The sequence below is a fragment of the Salmo salar genome, chromosome 05 (assembly GCF_965601325.2).
Source record: "Salmo salar chromosome 05, fSalSal1, whole genome shotgun sequence".
In the NCBI taxonomy this organism is placed as follows: domain Eukaryota; kingdom Metazoa; phylum Chordata; class Actinopteri; order Salmoniformes; family Salmonidae; genus Salmo; species Salmo salar.
In genome coordinates this window covers 37,919,881-37,935,941 of record NC_138295.1, presented here as the reverse complement: position 1 = coordinate 37,935,941, position 16,061 = coordinate 37,919,881, and the positions used below count along the sequence as shown (strand labels likewise).

General features: G+C 44.2%; 1 protein-coding gene across 3 annotated transcripts; it reads right to left on the bottom strand.

Moving 5' to 3' along the window:
- Positions 1-176: 176 nt before the first annotated feature.
- Positions 177-7,430, bottom strand: LOC100194717 (eukaryotic peptide chain release factor subunit 1). Of its 3 annotated transcripts, none has more exons than XM_014199826.3 (11): positions 7,276-7,430; positions 6,764-6,875; positions 5,063-5,238; positions 4,732-4,871; positions 2,742-2,880; positions 2,409-2,599; positions 2,100-2,229; positions 1,691-1,864; positions 1,481-1,545; positions 1,178-1,325; positions 177-919 (listed from the first exon to the last, which is right to left on the bottom strand). In XM_014199826.3, exons 2-11 carry the CDS (start codon positions 6,847-6,849, stop codon positions 837-839), a joined length of 1,332 nt encoding a protein of 443 aa, XP_014055301.1. In that variant the 5' UTR covers positions 6,850-6,875; positions 7,276-7,430; the 3' UTR covers positions 177-836. The 3 variants fall into 3 exon arrangements, with proteins under 3 accessions (XP_014055301.1, XP_014055303.1, XP_014055302.1); XM_014199828.3 differs by having other exon boundaries at positions 7,280-7,389; XM_014199827.3 differs by lacking the exon at positions 7,276-7,430 and adding an exon at positions 7,006-7,154.
- Positions 7,431-16,061: the final 8,631 nt, after the last annotated feature.

The window sequence follows — 16,061 nt, the reverse complement described above, 5'->3', positions numbered from 1 at the left end:
TGCATGCACCATGATGATCATTACAGCAAAACAATTCAGACATTCTGCAGTCACACTCATCGGTGCTTATTGGCCAAAGAAACCTTTCATTGGTGGGGAAGCAGGAAGAGCCAGCCGCTCTGGGAAGGCCAGCCTCTCCACAGGATTGTAGACGACAGCGGATGAGGAGGTAGCAATAGTTTTGAGCAGTTCAAATTTAATACTCCACCCCCTTTCGCTACAGAAACCCAGGTAAAAAAAAAATATTAAAAAAAAAACTCCCCGCTCTCAAAATTACAACAGCAGGAACCAATAAAAAAAATGAAATGCAATTTTTTTTTTTTACGCATTGAAGGGGGGGAAGGAGGGAGGAGAAGGACAGGATGAGGGGAAGAAATAATCTTTTTTTTTTTTTTTTTCTATATGTGAGGAGTGAGTCCAGTCTTCATCAGACCGTCTTAATTGGACCGGGGGACGGGGTGGGTGGCAGCGAGTGAGGATTGCTGGGAACTTGCTGTTGTGTTCATTCAAAATGGAGGGGAGAAAAATCTACAAACAAAAAATATTTCAGTCAACTCCAATCCAACCAGGGGAAGGAACCAGCACTCTAAGGCAGGGATTCATTCAGGAAGGGTTGTGTCCCTCTATGGATTGAAATCAAATTTCACTCTTCAGCCTGTGTGAGCATTAGTGGAAGTGTGTGTGTGTGTGTGTGTGTGGGGGATACGCATTTAAAATTGAATGTACAGCTCCCCCTCTCACTTTCTGCAAAAGATAAGTCATTTTTCTTTCCTTATTTCTTCATTCATTCTTGCAGGTTTTTTCCCCTCTTTCTCCCCAATTCAGTCCCCTACTACCTAGTAGTCATCTAAATCGAAAAACTCATCGTCCTCTGCCTGGTAATCTATGGCCTGGAAATCCACCCTGTACCGCAAGCATCCTGAGAAAGAAAGAAAGAGTCAATTATCCAGGTGAAGACTTCTGCTGGACTGAAGGGTCATTACAAATGTTAGGCTACAATAGTCATTTACAACATTAGCAATGTCTACACAGTATTTCTGATCAATTTGATGTTATTTTAAATGGACAAAAAAGTGCTTTTCTTTCAAAAGCAAGGACATTTCTAAGTGACCCCCAAACTGTTGAACGGTAGTGTATGTTATAACCCTATAATAACAAGTGGCTGGTGCGGACTCACCCCCGATGCCTCCGAAGCCCTTGACAAACTGGGAGCCTTCTTGACTCTTGTCTGTGACAATCTCCAGCGTGGCTCCAAACTTCTTGTAGTTGTTGGCGAACCACTCCAGCAGAGGCATGCTCTCAATCAGCTCGTGGTCCTGCCCAGTCTGTCAACATGTGCACACACCAAATGGACACAGAGAGCGCAAAGAAAGGTTTACAAGTAATCAACAAATTGAACCACCCAAATGAGTTCAGGAACAGAAAGTGTTGTCCAGGCAACTGTGTGTATGACACCAAGGGATAGAGAACAGGGATTTACCTCCTTGTCTGTGAAGTGGGACTTGTCTTTCTCCTGCTCTGGTGTTAAGTACAGAGTCTTCTCATCTGAAACACAAACCGCCAATGGAGACAGGGAATGAGAAAACACTTGTGTGAAAAGGGAGTGTGCCTTCAGCATTCTCTACTCAGTTGTTCTACTTCACGGAGCAAGACGACATACTGCACATGGGGAGCGTGTCTGTGTGTGTACCGTTCTCTGTTCCAATGCTCTCGGCCCCGTGCAGGCGAAGGATGTAACGCATGGTGTCCAGGTTCTCATAGACGATGAGGATCTCCACAGCTCCCATCTCCAGGGCTTTGAGTGTGTCCTCCACCCCAAAACAGTACTTCCCCGTGTCCTGACTGATCTCATCAAAGTACCGCCCTGCAGCCAGAGAGAAAATGAAGGGGGGGGGGGGGGGGGGGGATAAAGGGTCAAATAAAAAAAGAATGAGTGACTGGGGGATGGAAATGGGGTAGCAATCATCATTATCACTCATCATCATCATCATTCACAATCTTCACTAACCCGAACAAACACACCGGGCAAACGCAGGCACAGGCAAACATTCGCTGGGATAACCCAAAATCTAACCTCAACATGTGCCACAAACACACACCTATGAGCTTCTTTTCCTGGATGAACTTGACGTTGGAGAGGACCTCTGCCGACAGCTCGATGGCCTGGTTGAAGCCGTTCTCTCCTCCGTACGAGATGTCCACCAGCTTCAGAATCTTCGCCTGTAACCTCTGCGCGCACGCGCACACACACAAACCAGGGGTTAGTGTGCAGTGCTATGCACTGTCACTAAGGATGAGCAAATCCATGAGAGGAATTGCACCAAAAGCATCAGTCTGACAGAGGATTGACTGATCACAGTAAAGATTGGTGCAGCATAAACCATGGATAATCTCAAACACACACTTACAGGGTCAAACATGTCGGACTGGCTGAGCTCAGTCTTGAAGTCGGCAGACCCTGCTAGGACCATTCCGGCCACGTTGACCTTGTCGTTGGACACATAGAGCTGGACAGCTGTCTCAGCCACCTTCCTCACATAGTTGTGTCTCTTCTCCATCCTCAGACGGGCAAACCGCAGAGCAGACTGACCTCCTCTGCCTGACAGAGTGAGAGAACGTTAGATGGATAAAAAAGTAGTGATGGGGGATAACATACATTTCTTTTTTTGATCAATTGTTTTTATTTAAAATCTCAAAATGTTCTTGTTCTTATGTCCGTCTGTGTAATGAGCGGAGCGTACCATGTTTTTTGGGCAGGTCCACTGTGAACTTGTGCAGGACCTCTCTGGTGTTCCCCTGGAGTGTCCCGAAGAGAGCCCCGCTACCATCGATCACTATGAAACCAAACTTACTGTCATCGGACAGCAGGGCCGTCAGCGCCTGGTAAAAGGGAGAGTGGGAAAAAGAAAGACAGAGGGCAATTTCATTACAACTTCATTGCCATTAAAACACCCACAAAGAGGAGACATACAGTGCCTTCTGAAAGTATTCAGACCCCCTGACTTTTTCTACATTTTGTTACGTTACAGCCTTATTCTAAAATGGATTAATAAAAACTCCACACAATACCTCATAATTACAAAGCACAAACAGGTTTGGCAGTTTTGCACAATTATCAAAAATAAAAAGACAGAAATACCTTACTTGCATAAATATTCAGACCCTTTGCTATGAGACTCGAACTTGAGCTCTGGTGCATCCTGTTTCCATTGATCATCATTGAGATGTTTCTACAACTTCATTGGAGTCCACCTGTGGTAAATTCAATTGATTGGACAGGCACACAGCTGTCTATGTAAGGCAGTGGGTGGTCAGTTCCAGTCCGAGGGCCTGATTGGCGTCACAGTTTTGCCCCAGCTAACACACCTGACTCCAATAATCAACTAATCATGATCGTCAGTTTAGAATGCAATTTGATTAGCTGTTTGCTAGGGATGGAGAAAAAGTGTGGCGCCAATCAGGCCCCTGAGGACTGGAGTTCCCACCCCTGATATAAGGTCCCACAGTGCATGTTGGAGCAAAAATCAAGCCATGAGGTCGAAGGAATTGTCCGTAGAGCTCCGAGACAGGATTGTGTCGTGGCACAGCTCTGGGGACGGGTATGAAAACATTTATGCAGCATTTAAGGTCCCCAAGAACACCGTGGCCTCCATCATTCTTAAATGGAAGAAGTTTGGAACCACCAAGACTTCTTAGAGCTGGCCGCCCGGCCAAACTGAGCAATCGGGGGAGACGGGCCTTGGTCAGGGAGGTGACCAAGAACCCGATGGTCACTCTGACAGAGCTCTAGAGTTCCTCTGTGGAGATGGGAGAACCTTCCAGAAAGACAACCATCTCTGCAGCACTCCACCAATCAGGCCTTTATGGTAGAGTGGCCAGCCGGAAGCCACACTTCAGTAAAAGGCACATGACAGCCTGCTTGGAGTTTGACAAAAGGTACCTAAAGACTCTCAGACCATGAGAAACAAGATCCTCTGGTCTGATGAAACCAAGTTTGAACTCTTTGGCCTGAATGCCAAGCATCACGTCTGGAGGAAACCTGGCACCCTCCCTACAGTGAAGCATGGTGGTGGCAGCATCATGCTGTGGGGATGATTTTCAGCGACAGGGACTGGGAGACAAGCAGGATCGAGGGAAAGATGAACGGAGCAAATTACAGAGAGATCCTTAATGAAAACCTGCTCCAGAGCACTCAGGTCCTCAGACTGGGGCGAAGCTTCACCTTCCAACAGGACAATAACCCTAAGCACACAGCCAAGACAACTCAGGAGTGGCTTCAACAAGTCCCTGAATGTCCTTGAGTGGCCCAGCCAGAGCCCAGACTTGAACCCGACCAAACATCTCTGGAGAGACGTGAAAATAGCGGTGCAGCAACACTCCCCATCCAACCTGACAGTGCTTGATAGGATCTGCAGAAAGAATGAGAGAAACTTCCCAAATACAGGTGTGTCAAGCTTGTAGCGTCATACCCAAGAAGACTCAAGGCTGTAATCGCTGCCAAAGGTGCTTCAACGAAGTACTGAGTAAAGGGTCTGAATACTTATGTAAATGAGATGTTTTTTTTATTTATAAATAAGCAAAAATTCTAAAAACGTATTTTTGCTTTGTCATTATGGGGTATTGCGTGTAGATTGAAAGGGAAAAAAACAATGTAATCCATTTTAGAATAAGGCTGTAACGTAACAAAATGTGGAAAAAGTCAAGGAGTCTGTACATATGTAGAGCTCCTACCTCAGTGTGGAACTTGTTGTCACATAGGTACAGAGAGGTGTTGATGGGTTTAAAAGGCTCAAAGTCTATGTTGACTTTCTTCTCTTTGCCCTCATCTGTCACAATGGTCCCACAGTACACCACCAGGCCATTAGGGGGCACTGCAGGAGAGAGACAGGACTTAACAGTCAACACAGGCAAGACCCAGTGACCCTTAAGAAATATACACAACTAACAAGAAAGAGAGACAGTGGACTCCAAAGCTACAGCAAGGATGTCTATGAGGAGGTCAAGGCTCCTAGCACAGATACATGACGACACACTTAGTTCCATTTGAACACAAATCACTCACCCTTATTGTATAGCTTTAGTCTCTGCTGTACAGAGGTAATGGCCCCGAGCACAGAGAGCCTGTTGACCCTGCTCTTGATGTTGGAGGCCGTCCCAAACTCATCAGCTAACATCTTGGCCACTCTGGAGATCTGGTCCTTAGGGGGAATGATCAGCGAGATCATACTGGTTCCATTACTGAGGAGAGAGGGACAGATAGTGTATTTACACAACCTTGAAAGTGTGCGTTTATGTAACTGTCTTAGTCATATCAATCTCCGAAAGAAAGGAATGAATATGCTCTCATAATCAAAACAAATCTGCCACCCATCAACCCCCCCCAATCATTCTCTAATATTACCTGACCCATATCTACCCTTGTGTAACACACACCTCAACATTAAAACAGGTCTGACACCAAACATTAGTGTCTGAAATGGGAGGGGCACACAGTTCCCATACAGAACAACGAGTTCTGTCCTTGACACCAACAACTGCGCTAAACCCCCACCGTGCCACATTCACTACCAGTTAATGGCAAACCAGCGAGCCATACACGTTGACGCTGCATACATACAGGTAGCTGGTTAGTGAATATAGGCCAAATTGTCAACCGTATGTGTATGTAGCAGAAGATTCTGTGCCAGTGGACAATAAGAACACGTTGGGGCCAAAGCGGTCCCATTTGCCTAGTCACACTGCCGAGTAAGCTACGTAGCTAGCTTTATCAACTACTTATCTAAATGAATATGTATGACCGCTAGCTAACTACACACATTGTCAACAAAGGAATAGGAAATGGCAGTCGTGTGCCTGCTGCTTGCTACTCAAACACACTGTAGCTTTAAGCCTTCCACTCCCAAATACAAGACATGCCCAATGCTGTATCTTGAAAGCAAGCCAACATAGCTAACAACTGCTTTATCTATTGCAGCATATGGGAACATACTGGTGTCAGTTAGGTGCAACTGTACTGGGTTGCACAAAGGCATTCCATGGGAAGCTAACGTTAAGTTAAATACAATTGTGTTTCAACTTACTGTGCCAGTGGCACCACATGTGGCCAAAAAAGACAACTTGCTGGGGACTTTTATTTTTGACATGATGTATAGAGAGGAAGTGGGTCTACAACCGACCCGCGTTTGGCAAGTCTGTTAAATATTAATACGATCCTGTAGATATTTTCTCTCAAACCCCCATCATAATGACCCACCGTCCTGCCCACTGCCACAGTACTAGCAGCTAAGTTGAAATTGAATTTAACTTCTGGCTTCCCAATGACTGTTTTTATGCAACCCAATAGAATTGAAAACGCTAGTGTATACTGTATTGTCTTAGTCAAAGTACCTAGTCGTCAGTGTGATATACAAACGTCCCCGCTGTTCTAAAGATCCCATCCACAGAAGCCGGCATTTTCAGCTAACATGTAGCTAACTGGCTAACTAACCCGGACATAAACACACACAACAAGTAACCGAGCTAGCTACAAACAACACGAATGGCATCATATTAATTATACGACAAAAATCGAATATTGGTAGGAACTAACGTCATTTCCAATGTTGACTGTGTTAATAGTACGTTAACTGGCTAGCTAGTACCACTCCCAAAATTCGTCCTCGCCTATCCAGCTGTCCATTCAGGTCTGCATATCTCCGTCTCCCACCACCCCTCCGACACCCAGCGAGACGTCCTGTATCGTGTGCCCGTTTCAACCACTTACCCTCGGGCAGCTTCCAAACTTTTAATCAACTTCTTGATTTTCCATATCTCCACGTTCCTGTCCGCTGCGTTAGGGTCGTCCGCCATCTTTCCTGCTGTAATCGCTTCAGCACCTGAAAGAGAAGAACATCAACTAGCTGGCTTAACGTTGCATCAGCCGCGAACACAAAGGATAGATTTAGCTAACTTCACAAGGTTCAGTGACCGGATTTTAGGTTGCCAGGGTGACAGTTGTGTGTCTACCTCTCTGAGCTAGAAGCGGGTGTCCGAGAGGGACCTGACCAGTGTGGTGGACCGACCGGGAGGAAAGACTCTACCCCGCAGCTGTGTCAGTAAAGTGCGCGGAAAAACTAGGCCTTCGCACTCTTCCCAGGCCCTAGTGTCCACCCTATTCATTGTCTAACGTCGCAACCCGACCTAGTTTCAACTCTCTTCCTCGAGAAAACGTTAAACCATTCAAATGTCAACCGGTTCCAAACCCTTTAATTTACAAAAACGACGAAGATACCGTACCTGCCTCGGGCAAAGCCACTCCGGTCTCTGCGCTACAGCTGCCGCTCTCGTTCGGTCGTCGGTGAAATGACGTTGTCCACTTGCCTCTTCTGCCGGTTCCTCTCTACCACACTCCATAGGCTTCGCGTGGTGAGATCGGGGCTCACACGTGGGACTTCCTGGAAACGTAGAAACTCAGAGGAAAATTTCTGGTTGGTCAAAACTCCATGTTGATCATGGATATCTATACGGTGATTGGAGTGATTTCAATATCATACGAAAATGGGCGGTGATATCTCAAAATTGTTCATATGGGATTTGTAGTCAAAATTCTAATTTGTTATTCATCTCAATTTAAAGTTCTCCTGAACTTCTTTAGTGACTATGATGGGGGAAAACGTAGTTTAACGTGTTAATGTCACGTGAAATGCCTTTCTTGCTAGCTCTAAACCCAACCATGCAGTAGTCAATATCATTGTAGTACTAAAAATAACATAACTTAGAACAAAATCACACAATAAATAAAAATAAGAAATAAGAAGAACATGATAAGTAAGTAAGCTATATACAGAGTCAGTTCCAATACCATATTTACAATGTGCAGGGATACTGGAGTGATAGCGGTAGATACACTATATATACAAAAGTATGTGGACACCCCTTCAAATGAGTGGATTCAGCTATTTCAGCCACACCGTTGCTGTCAGGTGTATAAAATCGAGCAACTGTAAAGTTTGGTGGAGGAGGAAAACGGTCTAGGGCTGTTTCTCATGGTTCGGCTAGTCCTCTTAGTTCCAGTGAAGGGAAATGTTAACGATACAGCATACAATGACATACGAGACCATTCTGTCCAACTTTGTGGTAACAGTTTGGGGAAGGCCCTTTTCTGTTTCAGCATGACAATGCCCCCATTCACAAAGCGAGGTCCATACAGAAATGGTTTGTCGAGATCGGTGTGGAAGAACTTGACTGGCCTGCACAGTGCCCTGACCTCAACCCCATCAAACACCTTTGGGATGAATTGGAACACCGATTGCGAGCCAGGCCTAATCACCCAACATCAGTGCCCGAATGCTCTTGTGGCTGAATGGAAGCAAGTCCCCGCAGAAATGTTCCAACATCTTGTCGAAAGCCTTCAAAGAAGAGTGGAGGATGTTATAGCAGCAAAGGGGGGAACAACTCCATATTGATGCTCTTGATTTTGGAATGAGATGTCTGATGAGCATGTGTCCACATACTTTTGGTCATGTAGTGTATGTACAGGGTGACTAGGCATCAGGATATATGATACACTGAGTAGCAGCAGCGTATATGTGGATTCTATGTATGTATGTTTGTGTGTGTGTAGAGTCAGTATAAATGTGTGTGCAATGTTCTGTGTGTGTGAGCAAATTAAGTGAGTGAGAGAGAGAGAGAGTGTGTGTGTGTGTGTGTGTGTGTGTGTGTGTGTGTGTGTGTGTGTGTGTGTGTGTGTGTGTGTGTGTGTGTGTGTGTGTGTGTTGGAGTGTCGGTGTGCATGAGTGTGTGGAGTCCTGTGAGGGTGCATGGAAACAAAATAAATTACAACGGTCAACTCAGATAGTCTGTGTAACCATTTTGTTAGCTATTGAGCAGTCTTATGGTTGGGGATAGAAGCTGTTCAGTAGCCTGTTGGTGTCAGACTTGATGCAAGTCTTCAGAACTGTACTCGTGTGTGTGTGTGGACCATTTTAAGTCCTTAGTAATTTGGACACCAAGGAACTTAAAGCCTTGAAGCCCCCCTCCTCCCCCCCCCATCTCCTGTAGTCCACGATCAGCTCCTTGGTCTTACTGACGTTGAGGGAGAGGTTGTTGTCATTGACCTCCTCCCTGTAGACTGTATCATCGTCACCTGTGAAAAAGCATACCACCGTTGTGTCCTCAACAAACTTGATGATGGTGTTGGTGCGTGGCCACGCAGTCTTGGGAGAACAGGGAGCAGAGGAAGGGACTAAGCACACACCCCTGTGGGGCCCCTGTGTTAGCTAAGCAATGTCATGAAATTAAAATACCAGTCACAATATCACATTACCAAAGTTTGTTTGGTGGAATGATAGATTTAGTCAATTATGGAGCCTCTAATTTCCTCTTCAGAATATTGAGTATGCACAAAGGGTCAATTGCATAAAAAAATTAAGTAATCTATAAGCAATGTGGAGTTGAAAGTTCTACAAAATCTACAGTATTTATTCCAAAGTCAAGCCCATTTTTTTACCACTAGATGACAGCATTGATTCACTAGAGAAGGGCCAATATTACTATACCAGTTACATATACACGCACAGTGGTACTGGTACAAATTATATTTCTACCCCCCCCCCCCCCCCCCTTTTGCCCTCAGAACAGCCTCAATTCATCGGGTATAATATGACGAAACATTTCAACGGGATGCTGGCCCATGTTGACGTTGACTCCAATGTTTCCAACAGTTGTGTCAAGTTGGTTTGATGTCCTTTGGGTGGGAGACTGTTCTTGATACACATGGGAAACTATTGAGCGTGAAAAACCCAGCAGAGTTGCAGTTCTTGACACAACCGGTGCAACTGGCACCTACTACCGTATTCTGTTCAAACGCACTTAAAACTTTTGTCTTGCCCATTCACCCTCTGAATGACACACATAGACAAATGTCTTAAGGCTTAAAAAATCTTTCTTTAACCTGTCTCCTCCCCTTCATCTACACTTATTTAAGTGGATTTAACAAGTGACATCAATAAAGGATCATAGCTTTCGGCTGTATTCACCTGGTCAGTCTATCTCACGGAAAGAACAGGTGTTCCTAATGTTTTGTACACTCAATCACAGAATTTAAGCTCTGCTATTCAGTTGAATTGAAATGATGTGCACACATACAACACACTCGTGCAAGCACGCACGCACGCACACACACACAAACCCTCTGCCCCCTCCACATCATAGAATTAGGAATGAAAATACTAGAATGGACATGAACCTTCTTATGACGGGGTCAAAGGTCAGCCATTTTGTCAGGGAGTTGGTCAACGATGGTTTGCCAGTGCTGTGATAAGATATGGTGTAAAACAATGTATGTTTGTTAACTAGCTAGCAAGACAGCTTTAGTTGAAATGATGCCATACATTTTTCAAATTAACTGCCAATATGTCAACATTCAATTCAAACAATGCAGTCAATCCACAGTCATACAATAAATGAGGTAAAGAAGTCAATACAACAAAGACCAGTGGGGGATAGAAGAAGGACACCAGGTTTGCGCACATTCAACAAATTTGATCGAACAAAGTGGATATTCCTCAAATCCGTCATGATTGATGTTTTGTAACAGGCCCACAATGTCGTTACTAAAGTCAGGCGTGGATTTATTTGGCTGTTTTCACTGCATAACATTTAGAAGTTGTCCCTTTTCAGGTTTAGAAAAAGTGACTGCTAAATGCTAAGTCCCATATAAGTTGGTAACATAGCTAACAAAGAGAAAGTGGTGATGGTAGCAGGGACGGATTACCGAACGGGCACGGTGGGCAGATCCTTACTGTCATTTTATTTTTTGTAATTTGAAATAGATTTCTAAGTCTTTTAGTAAACGATTGTAAAGCCCAACCTCCAGGGGGCCCCCAACCAAAAAAACAGCAACATATTAACAAATAACAGTGAAATGCTTACTTACAGGCCTTTCCCAACAATGCAGAGAGAAATAATAGATAAATAATAACACAAGGATAACTACACAATGAGTATTGATAACTTGGCTGTATACACAGGGTACCAGTACCAAGTTGATGTGCAAAATGACAAAATGTTTCGAATTGCAGGCAATTTGCTTTAAAGCTGCACAATTATCTCTCAGCTTCATGTCAAAATGTGTAGAACAGCATTATAAAACTGCACATTTTACTCTCTGACCCATCGTAAAATGTGTTAAAATGCAGGAAGTTAGCTGTTTTCTGGAGGTAGGTGCCCTAGGGGCCTCAAATGTGGTAGGCCGGCCATGGTTGGTAGTCAAAGTCGTTTTTAACTGTAATGCAGTTGATGACATGAACATGTATTGGGGTTGACATCCATACAGGCATTGTACACCAATTTTTACTTCAACATAGTCTGAAATGCACAAAAAATAATAGCCTAAATGTAAGCACGTTTTGCTGGTTGGTCAATGAGGAAATTCAGGATCTTGCCACAACAGCATCTTTCCCCCACGTGTTTCCATGGCATATTTCCATTGTTTTGGTCAAGTTCCATTGACCTCTTTACCACATCTATGGTTGAAATCAGTTGATGATAGGACTTAGACAAGTTGTAAATGCAACAAGTACTGATATTGTATCATGTAATAACACACAGCTTTCCAAGAAAAGAAGAATTGAGACATTTATGGTCTGTTTACATATATTTTATGGAGACAATTGGTATGAAACCCTAATAAACTGTATCTATAACGATATATCACAATATTTTAGGTTGACAATATTTCTATTACACAATTTGTGATATATCGCATGACTTACTTTCATTTTCTTCCTTAAGTAAAATCAGGAAATGCATCACCTATGCTTCTTCTGCCATTCATTCCAATTAGACTGGTTTTGGATTTCTCCCTGAGCACAATGGCTGCCATTTTTACCCCATTCTGGAACTTTGAGGGTTGATGACATAGCCCTTCTAGTAATTTAATAGGATCTCTATGCTCCACATGCTCTCAGATTCCATTCCAATTTCCCCTCTGCCCCGATACCCATATTACAGAGATTAAATGACACAGCAGTTTGCTAGGCAGTCTGCCTCCAGAATGGCTTCGGTACAATATAAACACCAATTCATCACTATCTGTCTGCAATCAGAGCTGTAATCTGGAAAGGCATCCGGCCTTGTGTTCAGTGTTCTTGTCAGAAAAGTTACATTTTTCCAAACGCAACAGATTCTCTATCATCCAGGGTCAGAGTGATCGCAGAGTAATATCATTCTGCAACATCCGACAGGTAAGAGAAGGAAACCCATAAGACCTGATTTATTGCTGCCGTAGCCTATATGTTGTTCTGTCTGTGTGTACAGTAGATATTAAAAGTTCAGAAGAAACTGTAACCTACGATATCACCTCCAATCATTTCTGGTGACTCCATAGCTTCAGGTAGAGGTTGGCTGACCATGCCTGCATGGCGTCTGTGTGTATAGTTGTGCCTGGTCATTGAGGAGGCAGAGAAGGAAAAGAGAGAGTGTGTGTGTGTGTGTGTGTGTGTGTGTGTGTGTGTGTGTGTGTGTGTGTGTGTGTGTGTGTGTGTGTGTGTGTGTGTGTGTGTGTGTGTGTGTGTGTGTGTGTGTGTGTGTGTGTGTGTGTGTGTGTGGAAGGGTTATGGCAAGAGCAACCCCACACAGATGCCATCAGGTCCGCTCTGCTCCACTTTCCATCTGTGGCAATCTGCTAGAGGGGGGCTGAGTGATGGGGGGATGGAGGAGGGAGAGGATGGAAGGAAAGAGTGATGTTGTGGTGTTCAAGGGCGTCACTGTGCTTGACACAACCCGAACAGAAGGGAAGGGCTGCTGCTTTGGGTGTGCCACACGCCACACCTGCTCTGTCACTAATGTCAGATTCAGTTTAGTCCCGCTTCCCAGAAGACTGTGAGAGCAGACATACACAGTACAGTCATTGGAGCAGACAGAGATGGCTCTACCAGTGAAAAGGCCCTGGCCTTATCCATTAGCAGGACAAACACAAAAACGGACCTTGGATCATTGCTTAGGGGGAACCATATTGATATCTCTGACTCACACGCACCCCTGATGCCTCAATGTGGCAAATTATGAAACCATTGCTAGTTCTTCAGTCTAATTGCCGTCACCATGGTTTATTAAGCCTGGATCCGCCTCTTTCTTGAGCAACCAGGTCACCCGTGATACAAGTCAGTAGTCGACGTCCATCCAAATCTGAGGACATCGGGTGATGACGTGGAAACCGGCCACTAGGGGCAACAGTGAGCACTGTTACCTTCAGGTAGGTTTTCCAAACTTTAACCCTTACCTTAACCATTCGGAGTTAATGCCTAACCTTAAGATTTCGGAGTTAATGCCTAAACGAAACCATAAACACTTTGAAATGTGATGTTTGCAACAACTTAGAAATTTGACGTTTCAGAAACATAGACGAACGTCTCATTCTGATGTGGGACTGTGAGAGCTAGTTTTTTTAAGATCAAAGACTGCATAAACGGAGCTGTGCAAATACATCTTGAATGACTTTGATATTTATTTGACTCGTAATCTCTGGCATTATAGAAAAGGGCCCCATTAATGCTTGGCAATGTTTTTTCTCCCTCTGACAACTTCATGTCCCATTTGGAGGGTAAAGACGCAGCTCTCAGAGAGCCAGGGAAAACCTTTGAACCCCTCCGAGGGAATTAAGCAGAAGTTTTATTTTCCCCATGCTAATCTGTGACTCGCTGTCTCTCACCACCACATTCAGAGAGGGGATCATAATCGTCAGCACTTCAATAACTAGCGTCCCCGCTAAATACACATCTTCTTATTAAGCTGTGTGTGTGTTTGTGAGCATATCTGGCAGTGTCTGGCTAGTATCTTTTGTGTGCTGCTGCGGCTGCTTCTGCTAGGAAATGCTAAGATTTGGGGCGCCCATAGCCGGGGCTTTGCTGTGTGTTTTCCATCTAATCTCTGAGTCTACAGTCTTGTCACACTCTGCCACTCCCTCTTTCTCCTCTCTCCGTCCTCCTCAGAGGCAGACAGGAGATTTACGGATCTGCACCCAAATATCAAGTGGATTAATCAGGAATGGAGAGCGGGAGCGTCATAAATATCAATGAGAGGTGGCAAGATGAGAGGAGGTACCTGCTCCTCTCCGTGTCCACACTCTGTAGAGCTATTAAGCGTTTATTAACACGCTGGATTAACCCAATAACCTCTATTTAAAGAAGATGGGACATGCAGTCTATCTTAATGATGGATTTCATAGGGGTCACTCCTAAAGGGAATTGGGAGCCAGGGCAACAATGCCCGCCTCCACCGCTGAGTGATATGGGGCGAAAGCCAATCACCTTTCACCTATGAGGGATCTCTAGAGAGTTACTGTCCACCCTCTTGTACAGAAACCGTTTGGTGTGCTTAGTGGGGATATAGAGGCCCAAACTGCTTAACGTTGCAGGTTGAAGTTAAATATATAGAATGGGCCATTTATGCTATGTTAACCTTCACCTTTCACCAACCAAGCACGTCCCTAATACAACGTCCTGTACTGCAACAGCAGATGAGTTATTTCTGAGTATTAACATTAGAGTAAAGAGAGAGAGAGAGAGAGAGAGAGAGAGAGAGCAATGAATAATACGTCTTATTTAGGAGGAACAATCAAGCCCCTCAGCTAATGAATATGACAATTGTATGAGGGGCTGGTTTAACAACTGTCAACATGCCCTGTCAATTCTAGCCCAGTGGTTGATGCTATCTCAACACCTCTCGTTGATAACGCCTGCTGCCTAGTCCCTCAGGGGAAGCAGACACATTACCATATGTTCCTATCATCCTGAAAGCATCCCTGGAGCTTCTGGAGTGTCTTTGTTTGGCTTGAGTCTGCAAGGGGAAATAGTAGGAAACAAATAGCGTTCAGCCATTTCAAACCATCTGCATCCACCCAGCCCATGGTATATCAGTTCTCTGAGAACCAATTTCCTGGGAGAATTGGTTGTGTGTGCATCAATATTACAGTTCTGGATAAGACGGTTTAGTCTTGGTTCGGCTCATATTTTGAAAGTTTCCGCGTCTATGACGTTCACTAAACAAGAGACCAGGCCCAGATGACTTTAGGTTCAGACATTGATCTAAGGTCAGTATTGTGCATTTTCCCAAATGGATTTGAGAAGGGTAGACTGACCCTAGATCTGTGCCTAATGTGTAGTGTCTATCCATAGCTATATCAATCCACACCACCAGCCACAGATCACAGCCCTAACCAAGTCTGAAATCACTATGACAAAGCCACAATCATAACAGACTCAGAGAGATAGAATGATAGGAAGTAGAGGACAGAAGAGATGGAGCAAGATGGAGAGGGGAAAGAGACTGAGAAATTGATTTCCCTCCAGCTGCATGAATCACATTGAGTACAAAAAGAACATTATCAAATCAATAGGTTTAATATAGCGTGTTAGATGAAGACAAAGGCATGTCTGATGAGGGGAGTTAACTTTGACTGATGGCACTGGGACACATCAATATAGTCCATTTGCCTTTGGAGGAAGGATAAGCTATGTAGAATGCAATAACACAACTCACAAACCTCTATACGACTTGTTATAGGCATAAATGTGAGGCTCATGTATGTGTGAGTGTGTGAGTGAGGGACTGAGTGAGTGAGTACGTGTCATATGTATGCCTACACACACACTCATTTTGACGATGCAGCTGTGATTGGGTATGTCTGCAGGAATGTCTGTGTGTATGTGTGTGTGTTTACAGCGCCTTCAGAAAGTATTTATACCCCTTGACTTATTCCAAATGTTGTCGTGTTACAGCCTGAATTCAAAATGGATTTCTTACCCAACCATCTACACACAATACGCCATAATGACAAAGTGAAATATGTTTTTAGAAATGTTTGCCACATTTATTGAAAATGAAACACAGAAACCTTTGGCAGAGATTACAGCTGTGAGTCTTTCTGGGTCAGTCTCTAAGAATTTAGCACACCTGGATTGTACAATATTTGCACATTACATTTTTTTTTATTATTCAAGCTCTGTCAAGTTGGATGTTGATCATTGCTAGACAGTAATTTTCAAGTCATGCCAAGTCAAGCCAATACAAGTCAAAACTGT

Coding starts and splice junctions, on each gene's coding strand:
- LOC100194717 (XM_014199826.3), bottom strand. CDS start 6,849: ATGGCGGACGACCCTAACGCAGCGGACAGGAACGTGGAGATATGGAAA. Junction 2,600..2,741: donor GGACCTGCCCAAAAAACATG/GTACGCTCCGCT, acceptor TCACTCTGTCAG/GCAGAGGAGGTCAGTCTGCT. Junction 1,546..1,690: donor GAGCATTGGAACAGAGAACG/GTACACACACAG, acceptor TTTGTGTTTCAG/ATGAGAAGACTCTGTACTTA.